This window comes from Dermacentor silvarum, chromosome 10 (assembly GCF_013339745.2).
Source record: "Dermacentor silvarum isolate Dsil-2018 chromosome 10, BIME_Dsil_1.4, whole genome shotgun sequence".
In the NCBI taxonomy this organism is placed as follows: Eukaryota; Metazoa; Arthropoda; class Arachnida; order Ixodida; family Ixodidae; genus Dermacentor; species Dermacentor silvarum.
In genome coordinates, this window is record NC_051163.1 from 42,227,843 (window position 1) to 42,249,026 (window position 21,184).

The 21,184-nt window shown below is 50.8% G+C and overlaps 2 protein-coding genes across 4 annotated transcripts; both read right to left on the minus strand.

Moving 5' to 3' along the window:
- Nucleotides 1-221: 221 nt before the first annotated feature.
- Nucleotides 222-9,676, minus strand: LOC119431483 (uncharacterized). The gene is made up of 3 exons (XM_049657878.1): nucleotides 9,467-9,676; nucleotides 4,883-5,263; nucleotides 222-689 (listed from the first exon to the last, which is right to left on the minus strand). Exons 1-3 carry the CDS (start codon nucleotides 9,674-9,676, stop codon nucleotides 222-224), a joined length of 1,059 nt encoding a protein of 352 aa, XP_049513835.1.
- A 539-nt stretch (nucleotides 9,677-10,215) lies between these two features.
- LOC119431484 (titin homolog) lies at nucleotides 10,216-21,150 on the minus strand. 3 transcript variants are annotated; one of them, XM_049657548.1, is made up of 4 exons: nucleotides 19,311-21,150; nucleotides 15,714-15,869; nucleotides 14,439-14,570; nucleotides 10,216-14,150 (listed from the first exon to the last, which is right to left on the minus strand). In XM_049657548.1, the coding sequence occupies exons 1-4, from the start codon at nucleotides 21,148-21,150 to the stop codon at nucleotides 10,597-10,599; spliced, it is 5,682 nt and encodes a 1,893-aa protein (XP_049513505.1). In that variant the 3' UTR covers nucleotides 10,216-10,596. The 3 variants fall into 3 exon arrangements, with proteins under 3 accessions (XP_049513505.1, XP_037554891.2, XP_049513506.1); XM_037698963.2 differs by having other exon boundaries at nucleotides 10,216-14,570; XM_049657549.1 differs by lacking the exons at nucleotides 14,439-14,570; nucleotides 15,714-15,869 and having other exon boundaries at nucleotides 10,216-14,275; nucleotides 19,580-21,150.
- Nucleotides 21,151-21,184: the final 34 nt, after the last annotated feature.

The following is a 21,184-nucleotide window of genomic DNA, read 5'->3' on the forward strand; positions in this document are numbered from 1 at the left end:
GAGCGGCCAGTCGCGCGGCAATTTTAAAAGCGCCCCCTCCGAAACACGAAGTCAACATGAGCAAGCACTCGCCGTGGAGGGGGCACTTTTGTCGTGGTGTCTTGGCTATATATGCATGTTATTCGATATACAATTTCAGTCGGAAGTCAGCGCTTGTCTTTCGGCATTCTTGCCGACGCTTTGTCTATGTATGCGCTGTAAGTCATGTTTGCAATGGCATACTAACTAGACCGTACCCAAACCCTGCAACGTTCTACGTCAGTGCCCGCCGCGAATATTGCATCGGATGAGCCGCCGCCCAACAACGCACCTGCAGGAGACGACCCGAAGCCGACGCGCGTCTTAATGGCGCGCCTGTCCGAGTCGATCCTGGACGGCTGGTACATGCGCCCCAGGGCGCCGCCTACGATGGACGCCTCGGGGTGGCCGCCCAGGGTGGTCCGCGGGGTCTCGCGGATGTGCACCGAGAGGTCCTCGCTGCGCGGTCGCTGGACGGCCACGTCCTCGACGCCGCTGCCTCGCGAGGCGAGTTGCTCCGACTTGGTCTTGTGGGTCGCCCGGATCGAGGGCAGCTCCACCGACGGGACGCTGTCTGCGTCGCGCCGCTGCCTGTACCGGGACCGCGTGCTGCCGAACACGTCGTCGTCTTCGCCTTCGCCCAGCCAGGAGGTTGCCGAACTGTCCAGTACCTTGCGGTGAGAGAAGAAAGGATGCAGGGGTGATGTTTGTGTGGTTTGATCTCTCGAGGGTGCTGGTTTCACATTCGTTCTGCCCTCGAGCAAACATTGACGAAGTGGAACGGAGACAGGAAAAGCACTCGTGTCGTCCCTATTTCACGTTGTCCAATTTTTGCCAACTCTGGACAATTCTCCTCCGACTTCAATTAATTACGTACTTTAAAGCCATAATTTTCCCCAGGTGTGTGCCAGCCCAGGAGCATAAATATAAGTGAAAGTGGCGTACTGCATACCTCGCACGCCTTTTCAAATGAAATTATAGCGAAAGTTTGAAGTACGGGTGAGGCGGCTATCGACGTGTAACATTCACCGATGAGACAATGCTGCATGTACTGCATGTACTGCTTGTTTGATAGTTTTCAACCAATAAAATTCAACTATTGTCAGAAATTGGGGCATAAATATGAATTATTTTTGGTGCAACGCGGACTAACTAGCAATGTGGAGCATCACTCTGCACTTTGGAGCCCCCTTAAATACCTGAGAAACAAGGAAATAATGCAAAAACATTTGGTACGTGGCCGGGTGTGCTTAGCCAGCTGTACAAGAAATATTAATGAAGGTTCAACTAATGCCAGTCACGAACGCGCAGAGTACTAATTCTTGCAGCGAAACCAAGCGCAATGCCAGAATGCATACATTTAACTGAATTGCCACGAAACACGAGTCCGCAGTAGCGGTGTGGAATATTCGAAAAGTTCGAATATTATCGAATATCTGTTTTCCGAATCGTATTCGATTCGGAAAACAGATATTCGTAGATTTTCTAATATTCGGTTGGATAAGAATATTCGAATGAAATTGAATATATTGCTGGCTGTGCGGGAGGAAACACGGTCTTTAGCATTTCTTTCTATCTAATGTAAGAATATTGGGGCGACACTGTGCTGAATTTTGTGACGATTTCATGCTGCTAGCGAAATTTCTCCTGTAAAGTGCACTTAGCCCCTGAGCCTCTAAACTTTGCGGGAAAGCTTCAGTGGCAAGGGGCATGGGTTTGCGGACAGCGAGGGTGCACATCTTTTTTACAGCGGAGCTGCATATGGCTAGTTTCTAGAGAATCGCGTCCGTGGACAAAACGACACGCAGAACAACAATTAGAAAAAAAATGTGGGCCGATCCTGGTGATAGTGCAGAAAGGGTCCAAGCTCAATGGCACATGCCCCTGTGGGCTCGGGGTCCTGTAAGGCGCCCTTGAACTGCCCTTGTCACACGTGGGACCCAAGGAGACAAAAACAATGAGCCGGAGCGATGAACGCTGTTGCCCAAACACTAGTCTATGACGATGCGTGTCGAAACGTCAGTGACAAAACGTAATAGTCTACTAACCAATAGCTGTGTCTCATTCTCTCTTGACATAGCCATTTCCCTAGCGACGTCATCGGTCGCCTCTTGGACTCGGTATGGGTAAGACCCGTGTCGCTCGCTCCGAAGAAGAAGAGCGCGCCTTCAACCGGTCGCTCAACAGCGCGAATGGATGCGAAAGCGACGAGAAGCCGAACGCGCAGCGGCCCAACGTGCTGCGGCCGATGGTGCAAGGTGGTGTGAATGTAGTCGCCTAAACTCGTTTTCACTCGCACATACAGCATACGGCGCGCGGCGACGCAACGAAGTTATGTGTTGTGTCTTTTCAACCTTTTAACGCAACCAACCAATTAAAAAATATACAATTAAATAAAACCAACAGCTTCGCTGGTCTTCCATCTTCACACAGTGGAAGGGTTTTGAATTTGTCTCTTTTCTTCTTCTTTTTTTTTTGCAGCGCCACCCTTAATACCGAGCTTATTGCTTGACAGCAAGTGCGATGAGTGACGACTGGCACAGCCTCGGATGCCTCCGCGTTTACGGGCATTTCACGCGGTATAACGAGGCACAGGCTGGCGAGGACAGCAAGTGCGAATTACAAAATTTTGCAAGTTAATATGAGCCAAATACAGAATGTTTTAGTATAACGGCTTATTAGTCTAGTTTTTTAGCATTGACAATGTAATTCAATTGTTCCAACATAACGCATTAACCCAACTTGCTAATAAATGCACGTGTATATTATTATTCGATATTCGAAGCCAAGTATTCGTATTCGAAAATTTTGATATTCGCGCAACCCTTGTTCGCAGTTTATAAGGCTTTAGATCTAAAAAGCCGGCATCGATTAAAGCACCCATACAATGAGGTTTTAAATTTCAAATGCCTAGTCCACAGCAGACTCCTGTCGTGTTGCGGTATGTTTAAAAACACCGCTCTGACCACAAGACTACACAAAAAAAAGAAAGAAAGAAGGAAAAGATAAATGCATCAATGGCAAAAATGACGTCACTTTTTTTGAAAACAGATATGGCGTGACTTCCATTTTATTTTTCTCCAGAAGTGTCCCCTTCTCACATAGATGGCGTTAAGCCTCGCAAAACGGCTGATTAACCGCCGTTTTCTGAACGCATGGGCTTCCATAAAAGCTTCGCTACCACGTATATATTTACCTTGAATATATTTGTGGATATAAACACAGAAGTTATGTGCAAGTACCCGCGAATGGGCTTAGATAAAACTTGTAGGGTGAGCAAGTATTCACACTTATGTTCTGCTTAACGAAAAATGAACTTCCCTACGTACCTAAAACTTTTAAAATATAATGCCGGGTCACAACCATCTCTAAAGCGCACTGATATGTTTATGAAATGGCAAACTATATTCAGCGTATTTTTTTATTTACTTTATTTTCTTTGATTTAACTACTCAGAATTGTCCACTAAGCTTTTGTCCTCTTCTCCAGAATGGGGAGATCCCAGTAAGTACGATTCCTACATAAAAACCGAAAATAAAACGTAGGCAGATAGATATCCCTAAGGCACATCGATCTGTTGCTAGAATGGCTAATTATATTTCATTTTTAAAAATTTAGTTTACTTTCTTGGATATAGCCATTCGGTGTGTGTCACTGGGAGTGTGCCCGTCCCTGGCGAATTCTCCAAAATGAGTAAGTCCCACTGTGGCACACGAGGTACAGAACCGCTAAACGCTGCTTGATATGTGGCGTACTGTTCTGTGCATACACCGGTCATCACGAAATCGTGCGCATCTCCGTTAGCTGTAATCAAAGCATCTAATTACCCGCTTCACGTAGGCTTCGCTTCGTATGCATTCCAACATGAGCACGAGTTTTATTTTACTGTAGAACTCTTGCACATTACCATGATATACCTGGTACAGCCAGGTGTTTACCATTTAATGTGTTTTTCTTTGAAGAAAATCTAGTTTTTGAATACCTAACTACAAGTACATCCTACAAGTACAATAAGGCTTTGCACTTTTTTTATGGCGAAATGTATTGTTATTGTTTTTTCCCACTACCGCAATAATCCCAATAAATGCTGTGTTATCTAAGAATAGATACATGAAATAAATTGTTACAGCAGCATGAATAGTTTCATGCGTACATTGTCTTGCTTTCTGACGGTTCCTGTCTTTCAAGGCATGCGCAAACGATCGTCACAAGTAGCGCCTACTACACGCATTCAAAAAGAATTCTTGAATGTTGTCGCGAATTCTGTAGCGAAAAAGTCTGGTCTAATCAAATTGTGCGTGTGAAGCGAATGCTACCATACATTCTCGAATGCGAGGCAGCACGAGCAAATAATGTGGAATGTACCGTGGTACAATCATAAACAGTGGAGGCATGACCCCCGTTACTGCCGTAACATCAAATTTCCACTACCGAGGACTGTACCGGTCGCTATCGTTGCGATTCGATTGGTATACTTTATTTCTTCTGGGCGCAAGTTTGTTCGTTAAACTCGCCGTGGTTCCTTAGTGGCTACGGTGGTGGGCTGTTAAGCACACGCCCGCGGGATCGAATCCCGGCACCTCGCGGCCGCATTTCGATGGGGGTGAAATGCGAAACCGACCGTGTACTTTTAGATTTAGGTGCACGTTAAAGAACCCCAGGTGGTGCATAGTATTGCACCTCCCTCCCTCCCTCCCTCCCTCCCTCCCTCCACTACGGCGCGCCTCTTAATCAGATCGTGGTTTTGGCACGTAAAACCCCAGAATGCATTTTTCGTTAGAGAGTTCGATTCGGGACTCATACTCCGATCAGTTACCGTCACTACCACGTGACAATCAGAAATAACTTGATTTTTTTGCGGCACCTTGTGGTAGCTAATCTGAAAGTCCTCCTCGCTGAACGTGGTGGTCGACGACGATCTCCTTGCCACTGCAGTCAGGTCCGCTTCGCTCAGCGGCCCGCTCGAGACTGCCCGCCTCCTCCGGGAGAAGGAGTACGTCGTCGGCGAGATCTGCGTCACCGAGTCGCCCAGGTAGTACGGCTCGATGACCACGCCCGAGGGACTGATGCGGCCAGCCGGTCCAGGCGCTCTGAAGGCGGAGTCCGGCGGTTCTTCGGAGTCCCGGGGCGTGCGACGATCCTGGCCTGTCGCAGCCGAGGCCTTGCCTTCGGTGGCGAACGAAGCCTGGTGGGAGCGTCCTCTCTGATCCTGGGAAACGTGGAGCGCCGAAACGGGGCTGTATAGCTTCTCTTAAGAAGAACGGCAGATTGGGCGAATTGGTGGTTTTCCATGTTACTTAAAGAACAGCGCTACCGACACAGGGCACAGAAAAGAGAGTGGACACACACCGACGCTGACTTACAACTGCGTTCATTGAAAAACGCATCTGCATTTTGAAGCCTTACATTAAGCTTGCGCGCATGCTCATTGTCAATAAAATCACTTGTCATTCAAAAAACTTTGCCTCGTGGTCGTGCGTGAGATTAACACTGTTGTTCACCCCTGGTCAACAGGCCCATTTCCTTAGAAGATAAGGGTACGGAAGGCTGGCTAACACAGCCACTACCTTTTCTTATCATGTGAAACGCTTCCGCCACTTCTCTTGTAGTGATATCGTGAACATGATTTCTGTGTCATCTTTTCTGTGTCCTGTGTCGGTAGCGCTGTTCTTTGTGGCTTCTCTTGCCTAACACGACAGGGGTGGTTCGAGTCAGAAGTCGTGCTGGCCCAGCCCGACCCGACCGCATTTACCTGCATCCTGTTCGGCGGGTTGGGTGAGTTGAGGGCGCCTCTTACACGAGGGTTGACAGAAGTCGCCTCGACGCTCAATCGACTCGACCTGCTAGCCATTACGTGAGCCCTACTGTTGGATGCAGACCCGACACGCGGATGTGACCTGGCTTCGTCGGGTTCACGTAAGCGTATAGCTTAAGTGTGTTGTTGCTAGCAAGTTCGACAAGCTAGACACAATGCCTGGAGCCGTTACGCGAATAGACGCTCTGAATGCTGAGAAAGTTGGTAGGGATTCAAGTTAAAATGCAGTCAGACAAAACGCGTACAAAACAAGAACGAGATTCAGATTCCAGATTCACATTTAACAAATATGAGCGCGCATGCACTCTCATACTTAATTATGCATCGTGCAAACCTTTCCGCTTTAGAACTCAGAACTAAGCGGGATCGATTAAAATGTCTATTTCTAATTATTTAAGAACAGGTTAAAAGTATATTTAACGGAATTCTGTAAAATTTCCTCAGATCAACACTCTAGACAAAGACAGTTTGTTTATACATACAGCCGCCACTTACGCGGAATGATACATTCAAATATAGCTTTGTTCCCAGGGTGATTAAAGAATGGAATGAATTATCAAGTTCAGTCGTCATACCTTCCTCCGTCAGTGCTTTTACGACTGGTTCAGAGACTACCTTCTCTGGTATGAACGCGTCTTGGCATGTATTCTTGTCGTTTTCAAGTGTATTTTGTCTTTGTTCACGGCATGTCACTTCATTTTATAGATACTGCCCTTGTACTGCCTTGTAATTTTTCGCTCGACATGTAGCAAAATTTTGTATCTTGTGTTTCTTTTCCACTCCTGTAACGGCCCTTTCATGGGCTGAGAGTGCAAATAAGCGAACAATCAGACAAAGAAGGACAGCACAAACGTTCTTCTCGTTGTTTGTGTTCGTTAGCGTTAGCGTTGTGTGCGATAGCGTTAAGGGCCCCGTGTAGTAGAAAATCCGGCGTCGGCGTCCGTGGCGCAGAAAATAATCCCGAAACACCCCGACCGCGCAGGCCCTCCGCGTGGTGCAAGGTGAACAAATATTGAATTTCTCACAGTGAAATCTGTCAGAAAAATTGTAAAGCACGACTTAACCATAGCCTACAGACAAGGTGGCGTCGGACTGTTATTTGAATGTACGAGAAAACACAATTCTGTTCTCAAACTCTAACAGAAAACCCTTTTGCCAGCATTTCTACCATACCAACAGCGGCGCGCTCGGGTGGGCTACTTGCGAAAATCTTATCCAGATGGCGCTCGCATCCTCGGCAGGTCAAATTGGGACTTGGCCTGCATAATGCGTTTTGGACACGTGCGCGCGTCGGGGCAATAGCAAACAATTATTAAAATAATAAAAAAGGTGCTAGGGCCTTCACATTTTATTGTAAGACGACTTATATTGCCCCTGGAAAAACGTCTTCCCAGCAATTCATTTCTGTTTAAAAGTGAAGCCGACTTCAAAGGGATCGGTGTAAGCTTGGTTTTTGTAAGCTGGCTTTCCCACGTTTTGTGTAACAGTGAAGCCTACTGAAAGAAATATGCGATGCGAACGGGTCCCGATAACGCACTTTTAAAGGCGAAGCTTAAGCGTCCTCCAATTTTTGGGTTAATTCTCGGGATGCCAGCAACAGCAGCGGCGAGGGAACAAAAATACCGTGAATTGCCTTACTTGATACAAGCCGAACACGTTATCCTCCCTGTTTTTTTTATTTCGGTTGTTTCCAATAAGTTTGTTAGCGCGATGACTGATGTGTGTGCTGATGGAGATGTCTTGCGAGCTGTGTCCGTGTGTCCAACCTTTATTTTTGTTTCTTTTTACTTGTGTGTGGCATCAGAATCAGCCTTTGTGGTTTGTCCACATTTAAGGACACTAGAGCTGAAAGTGTTAAATCAGCATTTTGAGGCATCAAGCTCGGCGTATTAGGAATGACTCATGAGTACAGTGTACTAGAATAGGGGTTCTTCTAGTACACTGTACTCATGAGTAATCGATATTCTTAGCTTATTGTTGCGATAGCAATTATACGGACACTTCAAGCGGATTTCTGCCGTCGGCTTCGCCGTCGCCGTGAGTTTCCGTATAAAGTCCAAGGGCGATAAAATCGCCGCCGCACGCCGTATGCTGTATGTGCGAGTGAAAGCGCGCGAGGGACGCGCGTTTTTAGAGAGCGAACGCACGGCGGAGAGCAAACGCGACCGTCCCGCGAAAGGCCGGGGGGGATGGGAGGGAGTGGGGGGGGGCGACGTTGTGCTGCGGCACCAACGGTGCAACGGCAACTGACGACAGTCTCGCACGCGAAAGGAGGAAAGCGGGAAGGCAGCGCGGGAGGGAGGGGGGCGGCTTCTACTCTGCCTGCAACTGCGTACTTGTACTTTGACCGGCTGCGGCGGTCGCCCGCACCGCATCTTGAAAGCAATCTGCAGAAGGCTCATAGCTTTGTATGCGCTGTGCGTTCGCCGCTCAGTTTCCGTTGAAGCGATAGACCGCACGAACATTCGCTCGCTGCTGCTGCTGCGCTTGCTCACGCCAGCGTTTTGACAGCGTTTGTCTGCAGTCGTCTAGAAGGAACTATTCATGTTTGCTTGTGCGCGCTGACACCATGCTTGTTAATTCAGTTAGTAAGCGAATGTGTCCAAGCTTATACAGCCGATAAATTACTATCCTTACTCCGTATAGCTCTCTACTAATTTGCTATCGCTATTAATGCTTCGCCTTTCGGGCGAAACTGCGACTTTTTTATTGTAGTCCAACGAAGAAACGCTACAACCTTTTCCCTGTGTTAATGTACCGGGTGCACCACGTGATAGCGGCAGCAACTGGCCAAACGGAGTTGGTGCCCAGTGTGGTGCGATGTGATAGGAATAGCTTCATACATAGAAGGTGACGCTAGGAAGGCAACGCTAAGAAGGCTGGAGAGATGTCCCTGGCACTCGCATTGGTGACATAAAAATAGTACGGAGCAAATGAAAGAATAAATGTGTGCGTCATGTACCTCGATACAGTAATAGGTCTCGTACATTTATAGCCAATACGACTTAATTATTGCACAAAATCGCAGATCTGAACCCATTTACGACCGAACATGGGGAGTGACACCTTTCAGCGACCAGCGGCGAACGCGCAACGGTAGCAGTCGCGACCAAACATATAGTACGCCACTTGCAGAAAGCACAAAAATGCACAAATATGGATTTTGACGGGACTTCGCGTCCATAGGTTGTTGAGGCTTGTGAAAGAGGTCGTGAAGACATGTTTTCTTTCCTATCAACTCCAGCCTTTTATTTAAAACTGAAATAAACAATTCGACGGATTGATTGATTGATCGAGTGATTGATTTATTGATTGACAAGTTGCAGTTGTAAGATATGAACTATAGCAGATATTTTGTGAAAAGCGACGCAGATCGAAAATGACTGCACTGCGAAACGCGCGAAGGGAGACTTCTATGACCGCACACGTTAAGTAGCGCACCTTAAGAAGCGTTGCCTGCAAAGTAGTACACGATGTATGCTTACTGCAAAAAAAAAAAAAAAAGCAGGAATCAGGTAAATGATGTTTCGCATTAGAACTTGCTGAGTCAGGACCGATTTTTCAACGTGAGGGTTAGATTTGGGAGAGCGTACAGTTCGAGACCACGTAGGTTCAAGAGAACAGGAGACTTGCCTGCTGCTCGGTCCCACAAGGCGGCGGTGGTACGAGTCCCAATGGCAGGGCACCGGCTCGTCCGCGCAGGTCCACCAGCTGCGGGCCGGGCTTCGGCTCGGCCGAGGAGCTGTCCTCGTCGGCGGCGCCGTGGAGGCGGTGCTGGTGCCGGTAGTGGGCGAACTCGTACTCGTGAATAGTGGGCGTCGTGCAGAACTCCTTTTCCAGCATGGCTCAGAGTCTTCAGACCGCAGATGCAATCGGTCGGAGGACACTGTCTCTGCTGGGAGCTCGTGAGCGCGACCTTGGTGGGGACGGATGGTCGGTGTCGATGATGATGAGTATGCCTTTTGCCCTGCAACGAAGTCCACGATAATTCCAATTTTTAATGGGCCGTTTTTGTCATAAGGCGATTGCTAGGAATGAGCGAGAAAGGAAAGAATACCTAAAAGAAACGCAAATCTATGTCCGCGCAGTCGAAAAGCGGCCGTCTTTTTCTTCGTTTGACTAGTTGCCTGAAAGATGATGTTTCCAAGCATTGGCACTTACCCGCAACAAGGTAAACAAATGCAGCCTGCGACATATGTGTTTTCATAAACGCCAGGCGAGGTTTATCAGAAACAAGAGCGTCGTAGGCAGCTTTGAGCGGGATCTAGGCGTGTCGAAATTTTTGCGAATTTGTCAAGTAATGTGCATGCAGACTGCCAACACACACGGAGAACGCTGATGTGATTAAGAATGAAAGAAAGCGCCTTGAAGGTGTCGGTTTAATACGTCGAAACTTTATTTCTGCCGCTGTGATGGCTGTTCACCGATGCACGGGCCGTAATGATTCGAGGCTGGGTCTTCTGTAGCTTGGATTCTACACCAGCCTTGCAGCACAGGTTTCAATCCGGGTTTCGCCGTGGCTAGACGCTGGCGACTTTCCTCTGGGTCTCCCGGGTGGAGTGGAAGCACGCTGGTGGGCAACTGAAGGCGTGATAATGAACTTAAGGGAGCTTCGCTTCCGAGGCGTTTCATCGGTGCTCATCTGACACCTTCCGCACCATTCAGTAAGCGACGTTTCGTCGAAGCTTGACGCTTTGTCTCACGGCATGTCGCCGTCTAGGGGAAACTTGCTTTACGTCCCAGAATCTTGCGGCGGCGGTTCTTCAGCCATAATACATAAAGTACCGCTTGTTCCCTATAAGACCGAGGCAGTAGAGTAGGATGAAGACTATCATGAGGAACGCTAGCAAACACACGATGAAGCGGAACCCGCACACCCTCTTGCGTTCCTGCGCTGTCATGTCGTCGCCCGGAGGCAGAAGCGGTGGTACGGGAGGCACGGGCTTTCTGGGAAGCGGTCGGAACATAGTTCCCCTACCGGGGCTTTGGCGCCCGGTGTAAGGCTCCGACCCGTGGAGCGCAACTCGGTTTAGCCGTTCGGTCATCTCTCGGAGAGCTGCCTGCTCGGGCGAGAGAATGTGGCGGCCCGGAATGTGCCCCGCCATTCCCTGCTGTGCCAGCGCTCCTTGGAGCACCTGAGCAGCCATGGATTGCTCTGGGCTTGGCGGTGACTGTCGACCAGGGGCTCCGGGGGAGCCAGGTTGCGGGAAATGGAAGTTGTACTGGATGTTTATGACGGGAACGTTGAAGGAAGTCGGTCGCGGCACGTGAATTTCATCGTCCAGCGCGGGTACCAGCGTCTCCGGCACTCGGAAGTCCTCCGACCGGTCTCGGCTCGAGTCCCGCCGAAGCCTGCCGGCGTCCTCCGTGCTCCCGCTGGTCGAAGTGGTGCTAGGCGGCCCCGCGATGGCGTTGGGCACATCGGTTTCCCGCGGGGGCTGGGCGGCGAGCACGGCGACGAGTGCGGTGCGTGATGCGCTCGGCAACATCTCGAGCTCGCCGGTAATCTTCTGCCGGATCTCTCGCGAGACGGTGGATGCGATTGGTATTTCGGAGGGGGCGCTGACCATGGAACCCGTCTCCGAGGGCTCTTGAAGCGCAGATATCTCACGCTGCTGCTGCGCGTTCACGACTGCAGACGCGGCCGCCACCATGACGGCGGCCACTGCTAGCTCTCGGATCTCTTCCTTGTCTTTTTCTCCGAGCTGCCGCTGCAGTGCTGGTTCGATCACAGTCACACTTTCGCCGATATCCGCGTGCCCTTTCGATGGTTCGGCGTCAGGTACAGCGACTGCGTGGTCTGGCGTCGAGCGTCTTAAGGCCACGGCGGCCGTTCTCGGTACAGTCGTAGCTGAGGACGCCTTCAGCGACTTCTGGAACTCGGCGTACGTCTTGGTCTCCGACGGCGGAAGGACGGTACCTGATATTTGGGCCTGGTCCATTTCGCGTTCGGAGATGAGCGGTCGAGCCAGGCTCTCGAGTGAGACAACCTCCGCTTCGTGCTGCTCGAGTTGGGGTCGAACCGCTTCGGCGACAATTCCTTGAACGAGGGCCCTTCGCTGCTCTTCTCTCATGCGAGCTTCTTCCCTCGATGCCCTGAGCGCTTCGGCTATGGCCAACTCAGACTCACTAACTCCTGGAGCCTCGGCTCGCATGTCGTCGATTAAACCAGAAAGTGGCTGACCGACGGGCTGGGTTGGTTCTATTCCGGGGATCGCACTGACGGATTCGACGACTTCAATCGGTGGCGCGGACACGGCGGTAACTGACGCTGCTTCTTTTTCCTCCTCAACTTTCTTTGCGTCGCGTTCAGCCGCTGCAGCCGCTTCTCGAACCTTTTCTTCTACTACCTTTATGGCCGACTGCAGCGCTGCTTCTGCTATATCGAGTGAGGCTGCTGTGGTAGTGGGTTCAGGGGAAGGCAAGAACGGCAATTGTTCTTCCTTTGCAAGTGACTTTTGAGGCTGTTCAGTGAGTTCCGGTTTTGCAGCAGAGGGCTGTGTATGCGGGGCGGCTAGCTTCGCAACGGCTAGTGATCCCTTTGCTCCTGCAACCGCTAAGGACGTTGGCTCCACTTGAGAAAGCTGTGACGCGAGTCCAGAATGAGGCTCCACAGCCGGCATAGCGGGAATCCCTTGCGAAAGTTTTTCGATCGGCTCTTCGGCCCTTGCCGACACGGGTGTTAATCGTAATTCCTGCATTTCCGTGGTAACTGCCGGAGCTTGCTCTATCTCGGGAATCGCCAATTGCGTGTCTCCCGCACGACTCATTTCCGTGTGCGCTTGCACCACCGATATTCCTGGCAGCGAAACAGGCAGAATTTCGGGAACTGCTTCTTCGGCAGTTTGTACTCGCGTTTCATCAGCCATTGGGACTATTTCATAAGTAGTTGCGATTACTTGTGAAAATGTCGGAACTGCTTCTACGGGCTTCTTCAATAGTGACATGGATTCTTCCACCACTTTTCGAAGCTGTTCTTCATCGAGCACGTCTCGTGCGCACACCATATTGGCTTTTGTTGCAAGTATTTCTTCAGGCTCTGTAGGAGCAAATGTCGCAGCCGCAGCTTGATCAGCCGGTGATTTCGGCAAGACTTGCGGCAAAGGCATCTCTTCGTGCGTTTCAGGCAAAACGTCTGATGGCGCTGGAGATTGCTGAGAAATAATTGACAACGGGGCCTCTTTTGGATGCGTTTCCAAAATAGGCATAAATTCTGAGTAAGGAAGTTTTTCAAGAACAACTGCAACAGCTGTTTCGGAAAGCTTCCGCGTAAAAGATTCTGGTCCCGTAGCATCTACAGCAGCAATAGCCGGCAGTGCACGTCCTTCCGCATACTTTCGCACAAAGGGGGCCGCCTCAGCATAAGTTTGTTCGACAGGCTTTTGCTCTATAGCTAACCGTGAGTCCGTAGCAATGGCTAATGGCTGTGCCTCTTCGACAACTGCAACAGCTGTTTCGGAAAGCTTCCGCGTAAAGGATTCTCGTCGCTTAGCATCTACAGCAACAATAGCCGGCAGTGTGCTTTCTTCCGCATACTGCCGCACAAAGGGGGCCGCCTCACCACAAGTTTGTTCGACAGGCTTGTGCTCTATAGCTAACCGTGAGTCCGTAGCAATGGCTAACGGCAGTGCCTCTTCGACAAGTGTGGCAGCGTTAGGCGCTTCGACAGGTTCTTGTGGGTTTAGAATGGTTAACGCTAGTAGTTTCATCTTAGTTGGTTCTGTAGCAACTTCCGGGATTTCTTGCAACTGTCCAACCATTTCTGGTCGAGCTACAATTCGCGCTTGCTCGAGTGGATACGCCACTGTTGTCTTGACGTACAAGGACGGGGCAGCGGGCGCAATTACGCCTTCGGAAGGCGGTTTTAAATTTTCCTCTCCTAGGTGTTCGATGGCTGGAGGCTTTTCAGGAATCGTCGCCTGTTGTGGCTCCTGAGTGATCACGGAAGTGATTTCATCAGACATTTTAGGTGCTGCTGTTTCCTGTTTCCTTTCACCTTCAGCAGTGGCCGTCGTTATATGCACTGGAGCCATTACTTTAGGAGGCACTTTCGCGAAGATGTATTCCTGTAACAAACCGGCCACTTTTGGACGCTCTACAATTAGCGCTGGCTCCACTGCTGTTTCGGGCTCCTTCTCAGCTTCAGCAGTGCCCGTCGGCCCCACCGCTGGTGCGAGTTCCTTCTCAGCCGGGCCCTCACCTTCGGCAGGTACATTCGCGGCGATGTCTTCGTGCAGCAAACCGACCACTTCCTGTCGCTCAAGAATTAGCGCTGGCTCCACTTCTGGTGCGAGTTCCTTCTCAGCTTCAGTAGTAGCTGCCATTAGATACACTGGAGCCTCAACTTCAGGAGTAGCTTTTGCGGCGATGTCTTCCTGTAGCAAACCGGCCACTTCCGATCGCTGTACAATTAGAGCTGGCTCCACTGCTGGTTCATGTTTCCTTTCACATTCAGCAGTGGCCGTCGTTATAGACACCGTAGCCCCTACTTCAGGAGGCGCTTTCGCGGCACTTTCTTCATGTAATAAACCGGCCACTTCAGGTCGCTCTACAATTGGCGCTGGCTCCACTACTGGTTCGGGTTTATGCCCAGTTTCAGCAGTACCTGTTGTTAGATCCACTGGAGCCTCAACTTCAGGAGGCGTAGTCGTAGCGATGCGTTCCTGTAGCAAACCAGCCACTTCCGGTTGCTCTACAATTGGAGCTGGCTCCACTGCTGGTTCATGTATCCTCTCACCTTCAGCAGTGGCAGTCGTAATAGACACCGCGGCTTCTACTTCAGGAGGCGCTTTCGCGGCGATGTGTTCATGTAGTAAACCGACCACTTCCTTTCGCTCAAGAATTAACGCTTGCTCCACTGCTGGTGCGAGTTCCTTTTCAGCTTCAGTAGTAGCTGTCGTTAGATACACTCGAGCATCAACTTCAGGAGGCCCTTGCGCAGAGATGTCTTTCTGTAATAAACCGACCACTTCTTGTCGCTCTATTATTAGTGCTGTCTCCACTGCCGGTTCATGTTTCCTCTCACCCTCAGCAGTGGCCGTCGTTATAGACACCGGGGCCTCTACTTCATCAGGAGGCGCTTTCGCGGCACTTTCTTCCTGTAACAAACCGACCACTTCCGGTCGCTCTACAATTGGAGCTGGTTCCACTGCTGGTTCATGTTTCCTCTCACCTTCAGCAGTGATCGTCGTTATAGACACCGCGGCTTCTACTTCAGGAGGCGCTTTCGCGGCACTGTCTTCCTGTAACAAAGCGTCCACTTCCGGTCGCTCTACAATTGGAGCTGGTTCCACTGCTGGTTCATGTTTCCTCTCATCTTCAGCAGTGGTCGTCGTTATAGACACCGGGGCCTCTTCAGGAGGCGCTTTCGCGGAACCGTCTTCCTGTAACAAACCGGCCACTTCCGGTCGCTCTACAATTGGAGCTGGCTCCATTACTGGTTCGGGTTTATGCCCAGTTTCAGCAGTACCTGTTGTTAGAAATACTGGAGGCTCAACTTCAGGAGGCGTAGTCGTAGCGATTAGCAAACCAGCCACTTCCGGTCGCTGTGCAATTAGCGCTGGCTCCACTGCTGGCTCATGTATCCTCTCACCTTCAGCAGTGGCCGTCGTAATAGACACCGTGGCCTCTAATTCAGGAGGCGCTTTCTCGGCACTGTATTCTTGTAACAAACCGGCCACTTCCGGTCGCTCTACAATTGGAGCTGGTTCCACTGCTGGTTCATGTTTCCTCTCACCTTCAGCAGTGGTAGTCGTTATAGACACCGGGGCCTCTAATTCAGGAGGCGCTTTCTCGGCACTGTATTCTTGTAACAAACCGGCCACTTCCGGTCGCTCTACAATTGGAGCTGGTTCCACTGCTGGTTCATGTTTCCTCTCACCTTCAGCAGTGGTCGTCGTTATAGACACCGGGGCCTCTACTTCAGGAGGCGCTTTCGCGGAACCGTCTTCCTGTAACAAACCGGCCACTTCCGGTCGCTCTACAATTGGAGCTGGCTCCACTACTGGTTCGGGTTTATGCCCAGTTTCAGCAGTACCTGTTGTTAGAAATACTGGAGGCTCAACTTCAGGAGGCGTAGTCGTAGCGATTAGCAAACCAGCCACTTCCGGTCGCTGTGCAATTAGCGCTGGCTCCACTGCTGGCTCATGTATCCTCTCACCTTCAGCAGTGGCAGTCGTAATAGACACCGTGGCTTCTACTTCAGAAGGCGCTTTCGCGGCACTGTCTTCCTGTAACAAACCGGCCACTTCCGGTCGCTCTACAATTGGAGCTGGTTCTACTGCTGGTTCATGTTTCCTCTCACCTTCAGCAGTGGCCGTAGTTATAGACACCGGGGCCTCTACTTCACCAGGAGGCGCTTTCGCGGCACCGTGTTCCTGTAACAAACCGGCCACTTCCGGTCGCTCTACAATTGGAGCTGGCTCTACTACTGGTTCGGGTTTAGGCCAAGTTTCAGCAGTACCTGTTGTTAGATACACTGGAGGCTCAACTGCAGGAGGCGCTTTCTCGGCACTGTATTCTTGTAACAAACCGTCCACTTCCGGTCGCTCTACAATTGGAGCTGGCTCCGCTGCTGGTTCATGTTTGCTCTCACCTTCAGCAGTGGTCGTCGTTATAGACACCGGGGTCTCTAATTCAGGAGGCGCTTTCTCGGCACTGTATTCTTGCAACAAACCGGCCACTTCCGGTCGCTCTACAATTGGAGCTGGTTCCAGTGCTGGTTCATGTTTCCTCTCACCTTCAGCAGTAGTCGTCATTATAGACACCGGTGCCTCTGATTCAGGAGGCGCTTTTTCGGCACTGTATTCTTGTAACAAACCGGCCACTTCAGGTCGCTCTACAATTGGAGCTGGCTCTACTGCTGGTTCATGTATCCTCTCACCTTCAGTAGTGGCTGTAGTTATAGACACCGGGGCCTCTACTTCAGGAGGCGCTTTCGCGGAACCGTCTTCCTGTAACAAACCAGCCACTTCCGATCGCTCTACAATTGGAGCTGGCTCCACTGCTGGTTCATGTTTTCTCTCACCTTCAGCAGTGGTCGTCGCTATAGACACCATGGCCTCTACTTCAGGAGGCGCTTTCTCGGCACTGTATTCTTGTAACAAACCGGCCACTTCAGGTCGCTCTACAATTGGAGCTGGCTCCACTGCTGGTTCATGTTTCCTCTCAACTTCAGAAGTGGCTGTAGTTATAGACACCGGGGCCTCTACTTCATCAGGAGGCGCTTTCGCGGCACCGTGTTCCTGTAACAAACCGGCCACTTCCGGTCGCTCTACAATTGGAGCTGGCTCTACTACTGGTTCGGGTTTAGGCCAAGTTTCAGCAGTACCTGTTGTTAGATACACTGGAGGCTCAACTTCAGGAGGCGCTTTCTCGGCACTGTATTCTTGTAACAAACCGTCCACTTCCGGTCGCTCTACAATTGGAGCTGGCTCCGCTGCTGGTTCATGTTTCGTCTCACCTTCAGCAGTGGTCGTCGTTATAGACACCGGGGCCTCTAATTCAGGAGGCGCTTTCTCGGCACTGTATTCTTGCAACAAACCGGCCACTTCCGGTCGCTCTACAATTGGAGCTGGCTCCGCTGCTGGTTCATGTTTCCTCTCACCTTCAGCAGTGGTCGTCGTTATAGACACCGGGGCCTCTAATTCAGGAGGGGCTTTCTCGGCACTGTATTCTTGCAACAAACCAGCCACTTCCGGTCGCTCTACAATTGGAGCTGGTTCCACTGCTGGTTCATGTTTCCTCTCACCTTCAGCAGTGGTCGTCGTTATAGACACCGGGGCCTCTAATTCAGGAGGCGCTTTCTCGGCATTGTATTCTTGCAACAAACCGGCCACTTCCAGTCGCTCTACAATTGGAGCTGGTTCCACTGCTGGTTCATGTTTCCTCTCACCTTCAGCAGTGATCGTCGTTATAGACACCGCGGCCTGTAATTCAGGAGGCGCTTTCTCGGCACTGTATTCTTGTAACAAACCGGCCACTTCCGGTCGCTCTACAATTGGAGCTGGCTCCACTGCTGGTTCATGTTTCCTCTCAACTTCAGCAGTGGCCGTAGTTATAGACACCGGGGCCTCTACTTCATCAGGAGGCGCTTTCGCGGCACCGTCTTCCTGTAATAAACCGGCCACTTCCGGTCGCTCTACAATTGGAGCTGGCTCTACAACTGGTTCGGGTTTATGCCAAGTTTCAGCAGTACCTGTTGTTAGATACACTGGAGGCTCAACTTCAGGAGGCGTAGTCGTAGCGATTAGCAAACCAGCCACTTCCGGTCGCTGTGCAATTAGCGCTGGCTCCACTGGTGGTTCATGTTTGCTCTCACCTTCAGCCGTGGCCGTCGTTATAAACACCAGGGCCTCTATTTCAGGAGGTGCTTTCTCAGCACTGTATTTTTGTATTAAACCGGCCACTTCCGGTCGCTCTACGATTAGAGCTGGCTCCGCTGCTGGTTCATGTTTCCTCTCACCTTCAGCAGTGGTCGTCGTTATAGACACCGGGGCCTCTAGTTCAGGAGGCGCTTTCTCGGCACTGTATTCTTGTAACAAACCGGCCACTTCCGGTCGCTCTACAATTGGAGCTGGCTCCACTGCTGGTTCATGTTTCCTCTCACCTTCAGCAGTGGTCGTCGTTATAGACACCGGGGCCTCTAATTCAGGAGGCGCTTTCTCGGCACTGTATTCTTGTAACAAACCGGCCACTTCCGGTCGCTCTACGATTAGAGCTGGCTCCGCTGCTGGTTCATGTTTCCTCTCACCTTCAGCAGTGGTCGTCGTTATAGACACCGGGGCCTCTAATTCAGGAGGCGCTTTCTCGGCACTGTATTCTTGTAACAAACCGGCCACTTCCGGTCGCTCTACAATTGGAGCTGGCTCCACTGCTGGTTCATGTTTCCTCTCAACTTCAGCAGTGGCCGTAGTTATAGACACCGGGGCCTCTACTTCATCAGGAGGCGCTTTCGCGGCACCGTGTTCCTGTAACAAACCGGCCACTTCCGGTCGCTCTACAATTGGAGCTGGCTCTACTACTGGTTCGGGTTTATGCCAAGTTTCAGCAGTACCTGTTGTTAGATACACTGGAGGCTCAACTTCAGGAGGCGTAGTCGTAGCGATTAGCAAACCAGCCACTTCCGGTCGCTGTGCAATAAGCGCTGGCTCCACTGCTGGTTCATGTTTCCTCTCACCTTCAGCCGTGGCCGTCGTTATAGACACCAGGGCCTCTACTTCAGGAGGTGCTTTCTCGGCACTGTATTTTTGTAACAAACCGGCCACTTCCGGTCGCTCTACGATTAGAGCTGGCTCCGCTGCTGGTTCATGTTTCCTCTCACCTTCAGCAGTGGTCGTCGTTATAGACAACGGGGCCTCTAATTCAGGAGGCGCCTTCGCGGCACTGTCTTCCTGTAACAAACCGGCCACTTCCGGTCGCTCTACAATTGGAGCTGGCGCCACTACTGGTTCGTGTTTATGCCCAGTTTCAGCAGTACCTGTTGTTAGATACACTGGAGCCTCAACTTTAGGAGGCGTAGTCGTAGTAATGCGTTCCTGTAGCAAACCAGCCACTTCCGGTCGCTCTACAATTAGGCCTCGTTTCACTGCCGGTTCATGTTTCCTTTCACCTTCAGCAGTGGCAGTCGTTATAGACACTGGGGCCTCTACTTCAGGAGGCGCTTTGGCGGTGATGTCTTCCTGTAGAAAGCGGGCCACTTCCGGCCGCTCTACATTTACAGCTGGCTGCACTGCTGGTTCGGGTAACTTCTCAGCTTCAGCAGTAGATCTTGTCAGATACATCGGTGCCTCAACTTGAGGAGGCGCTTTTGCGACGATGCCTTCCTGCAGCAAACCAACCATTTCCGGTCGCTCTACAATTGGAGCTGGCTCCACTGCTGGCTCTGGTTCCCTCTCTTCTTTACCAGCGGCCGTCGATACAGACATCGGGGGCTCAACCCGAGGTCCTGCTTTTACGACGATGTTTTCCTGTAGCAAACCAGCCACTTCTGGTCGAGCTACAATTGGAGCCGGCTCCACTGGACACGCTGCCATGTATGGTGTAGTATCGATGTACGCGGAAGGCGCAGATGATAGAGTGGCGTCTTCGGAAGGTGGTTCTAAGGCTTGACCACTTGACGGCCTTTCTGCAAGAGTTGCCGGAAGTGGTTTCTCAGCGACCGCATCAGCAGTGGATACTTCCGCGATTTGATCATGCGCTTTGAGTGCTGCTGTTTCCGGCTCTCTTTCCTGGAAACCTTGAAGGTCTGGGGCACTGGATTGACGTAACGCTGGAAGGGGTCCTGTGATTGTCGCTTCTGTGATGTCTGTAAGAGATTTGGTAACTTCTTCTGGTAATGTAGAGAGATCCGTGATGGCACCTGCAATCATGGCTTTGTCAAGTTCCTCTTCCGAATTCGGCGTGTGAAATCTGGGCTCCAACACTGCTTCGCCTTCTCTTTCGGCCGGCGATTCAGGCTTTGATGAAGCGACGTTTAGCTGTGCCATTATAGTTGCTGGCGATTCTCTCAGCATGGATGCGATTGAAGTCGAGCGCTTTTCTCGCACTTCCTCGTGGTATTCGTGTTCTTCGTCCACGTCCTCAACATCAACAAGAACGGCAGCACCTTCAGAGCTGAAGTCTCCCGCTGACCTGACTTCTATGCCGGGTACCTCTAAGGCCTGTAAACCTTGTTGTCTTTGCGCTCGTTCAGTCGGTGACATTGATCTTGATTCTGTAACAGCAGTTGCGTGGCTTGGTTTCAACAGTAGTTGATCTTCAGTCCAAATCTGGAGCATTTCGGTGATTTGTTGCTCGGTTAATGGCGTAAATTCATGTTCCGGTGCTTTATCGGTCGTCGGGTGTTGGAGCTTTTTGAACTTGGCGTCATCGGTAACCCATTGGACTGTTCCTGTTGTGGCGGGCGTCATATCAGACAGAGCGTCGGGGATTTCAGTAACCTGTTCTTCTGTAACTGAAATGACAGATCCCGACTTTTTGTCCATCGCAACTACTAATGCGTCAGGCATTGTGACTTGTGCGAGAGGTTGCGCAGTTTTTTGCGCAACTTGATGTATTGCTATTTCTTCCTTAACAGCCGCAACGCTGGCGGTTGCAAGTTTCACTTCCTTTGTATCGGCTTCCGGAGTGTGGTGCTGAATTGCAAGCCTTTCCCCAATAGACTCGCGATCTTTATGCCTGGTTTCTTCTAGAGCTGCAGTTTCGGATTGTGCGTAAGACAATGATGCGCCTTCTGTCGCTTGTTTTTCCGCTGGAACACCGTGTGTTCCGGTATCCGGTTCTAGAAGCGGTCTGGCTTCGGGAATCGTGGGCGTCATGGTGGCAGCTTTAGGCTCTTCACTGACTTCTTCG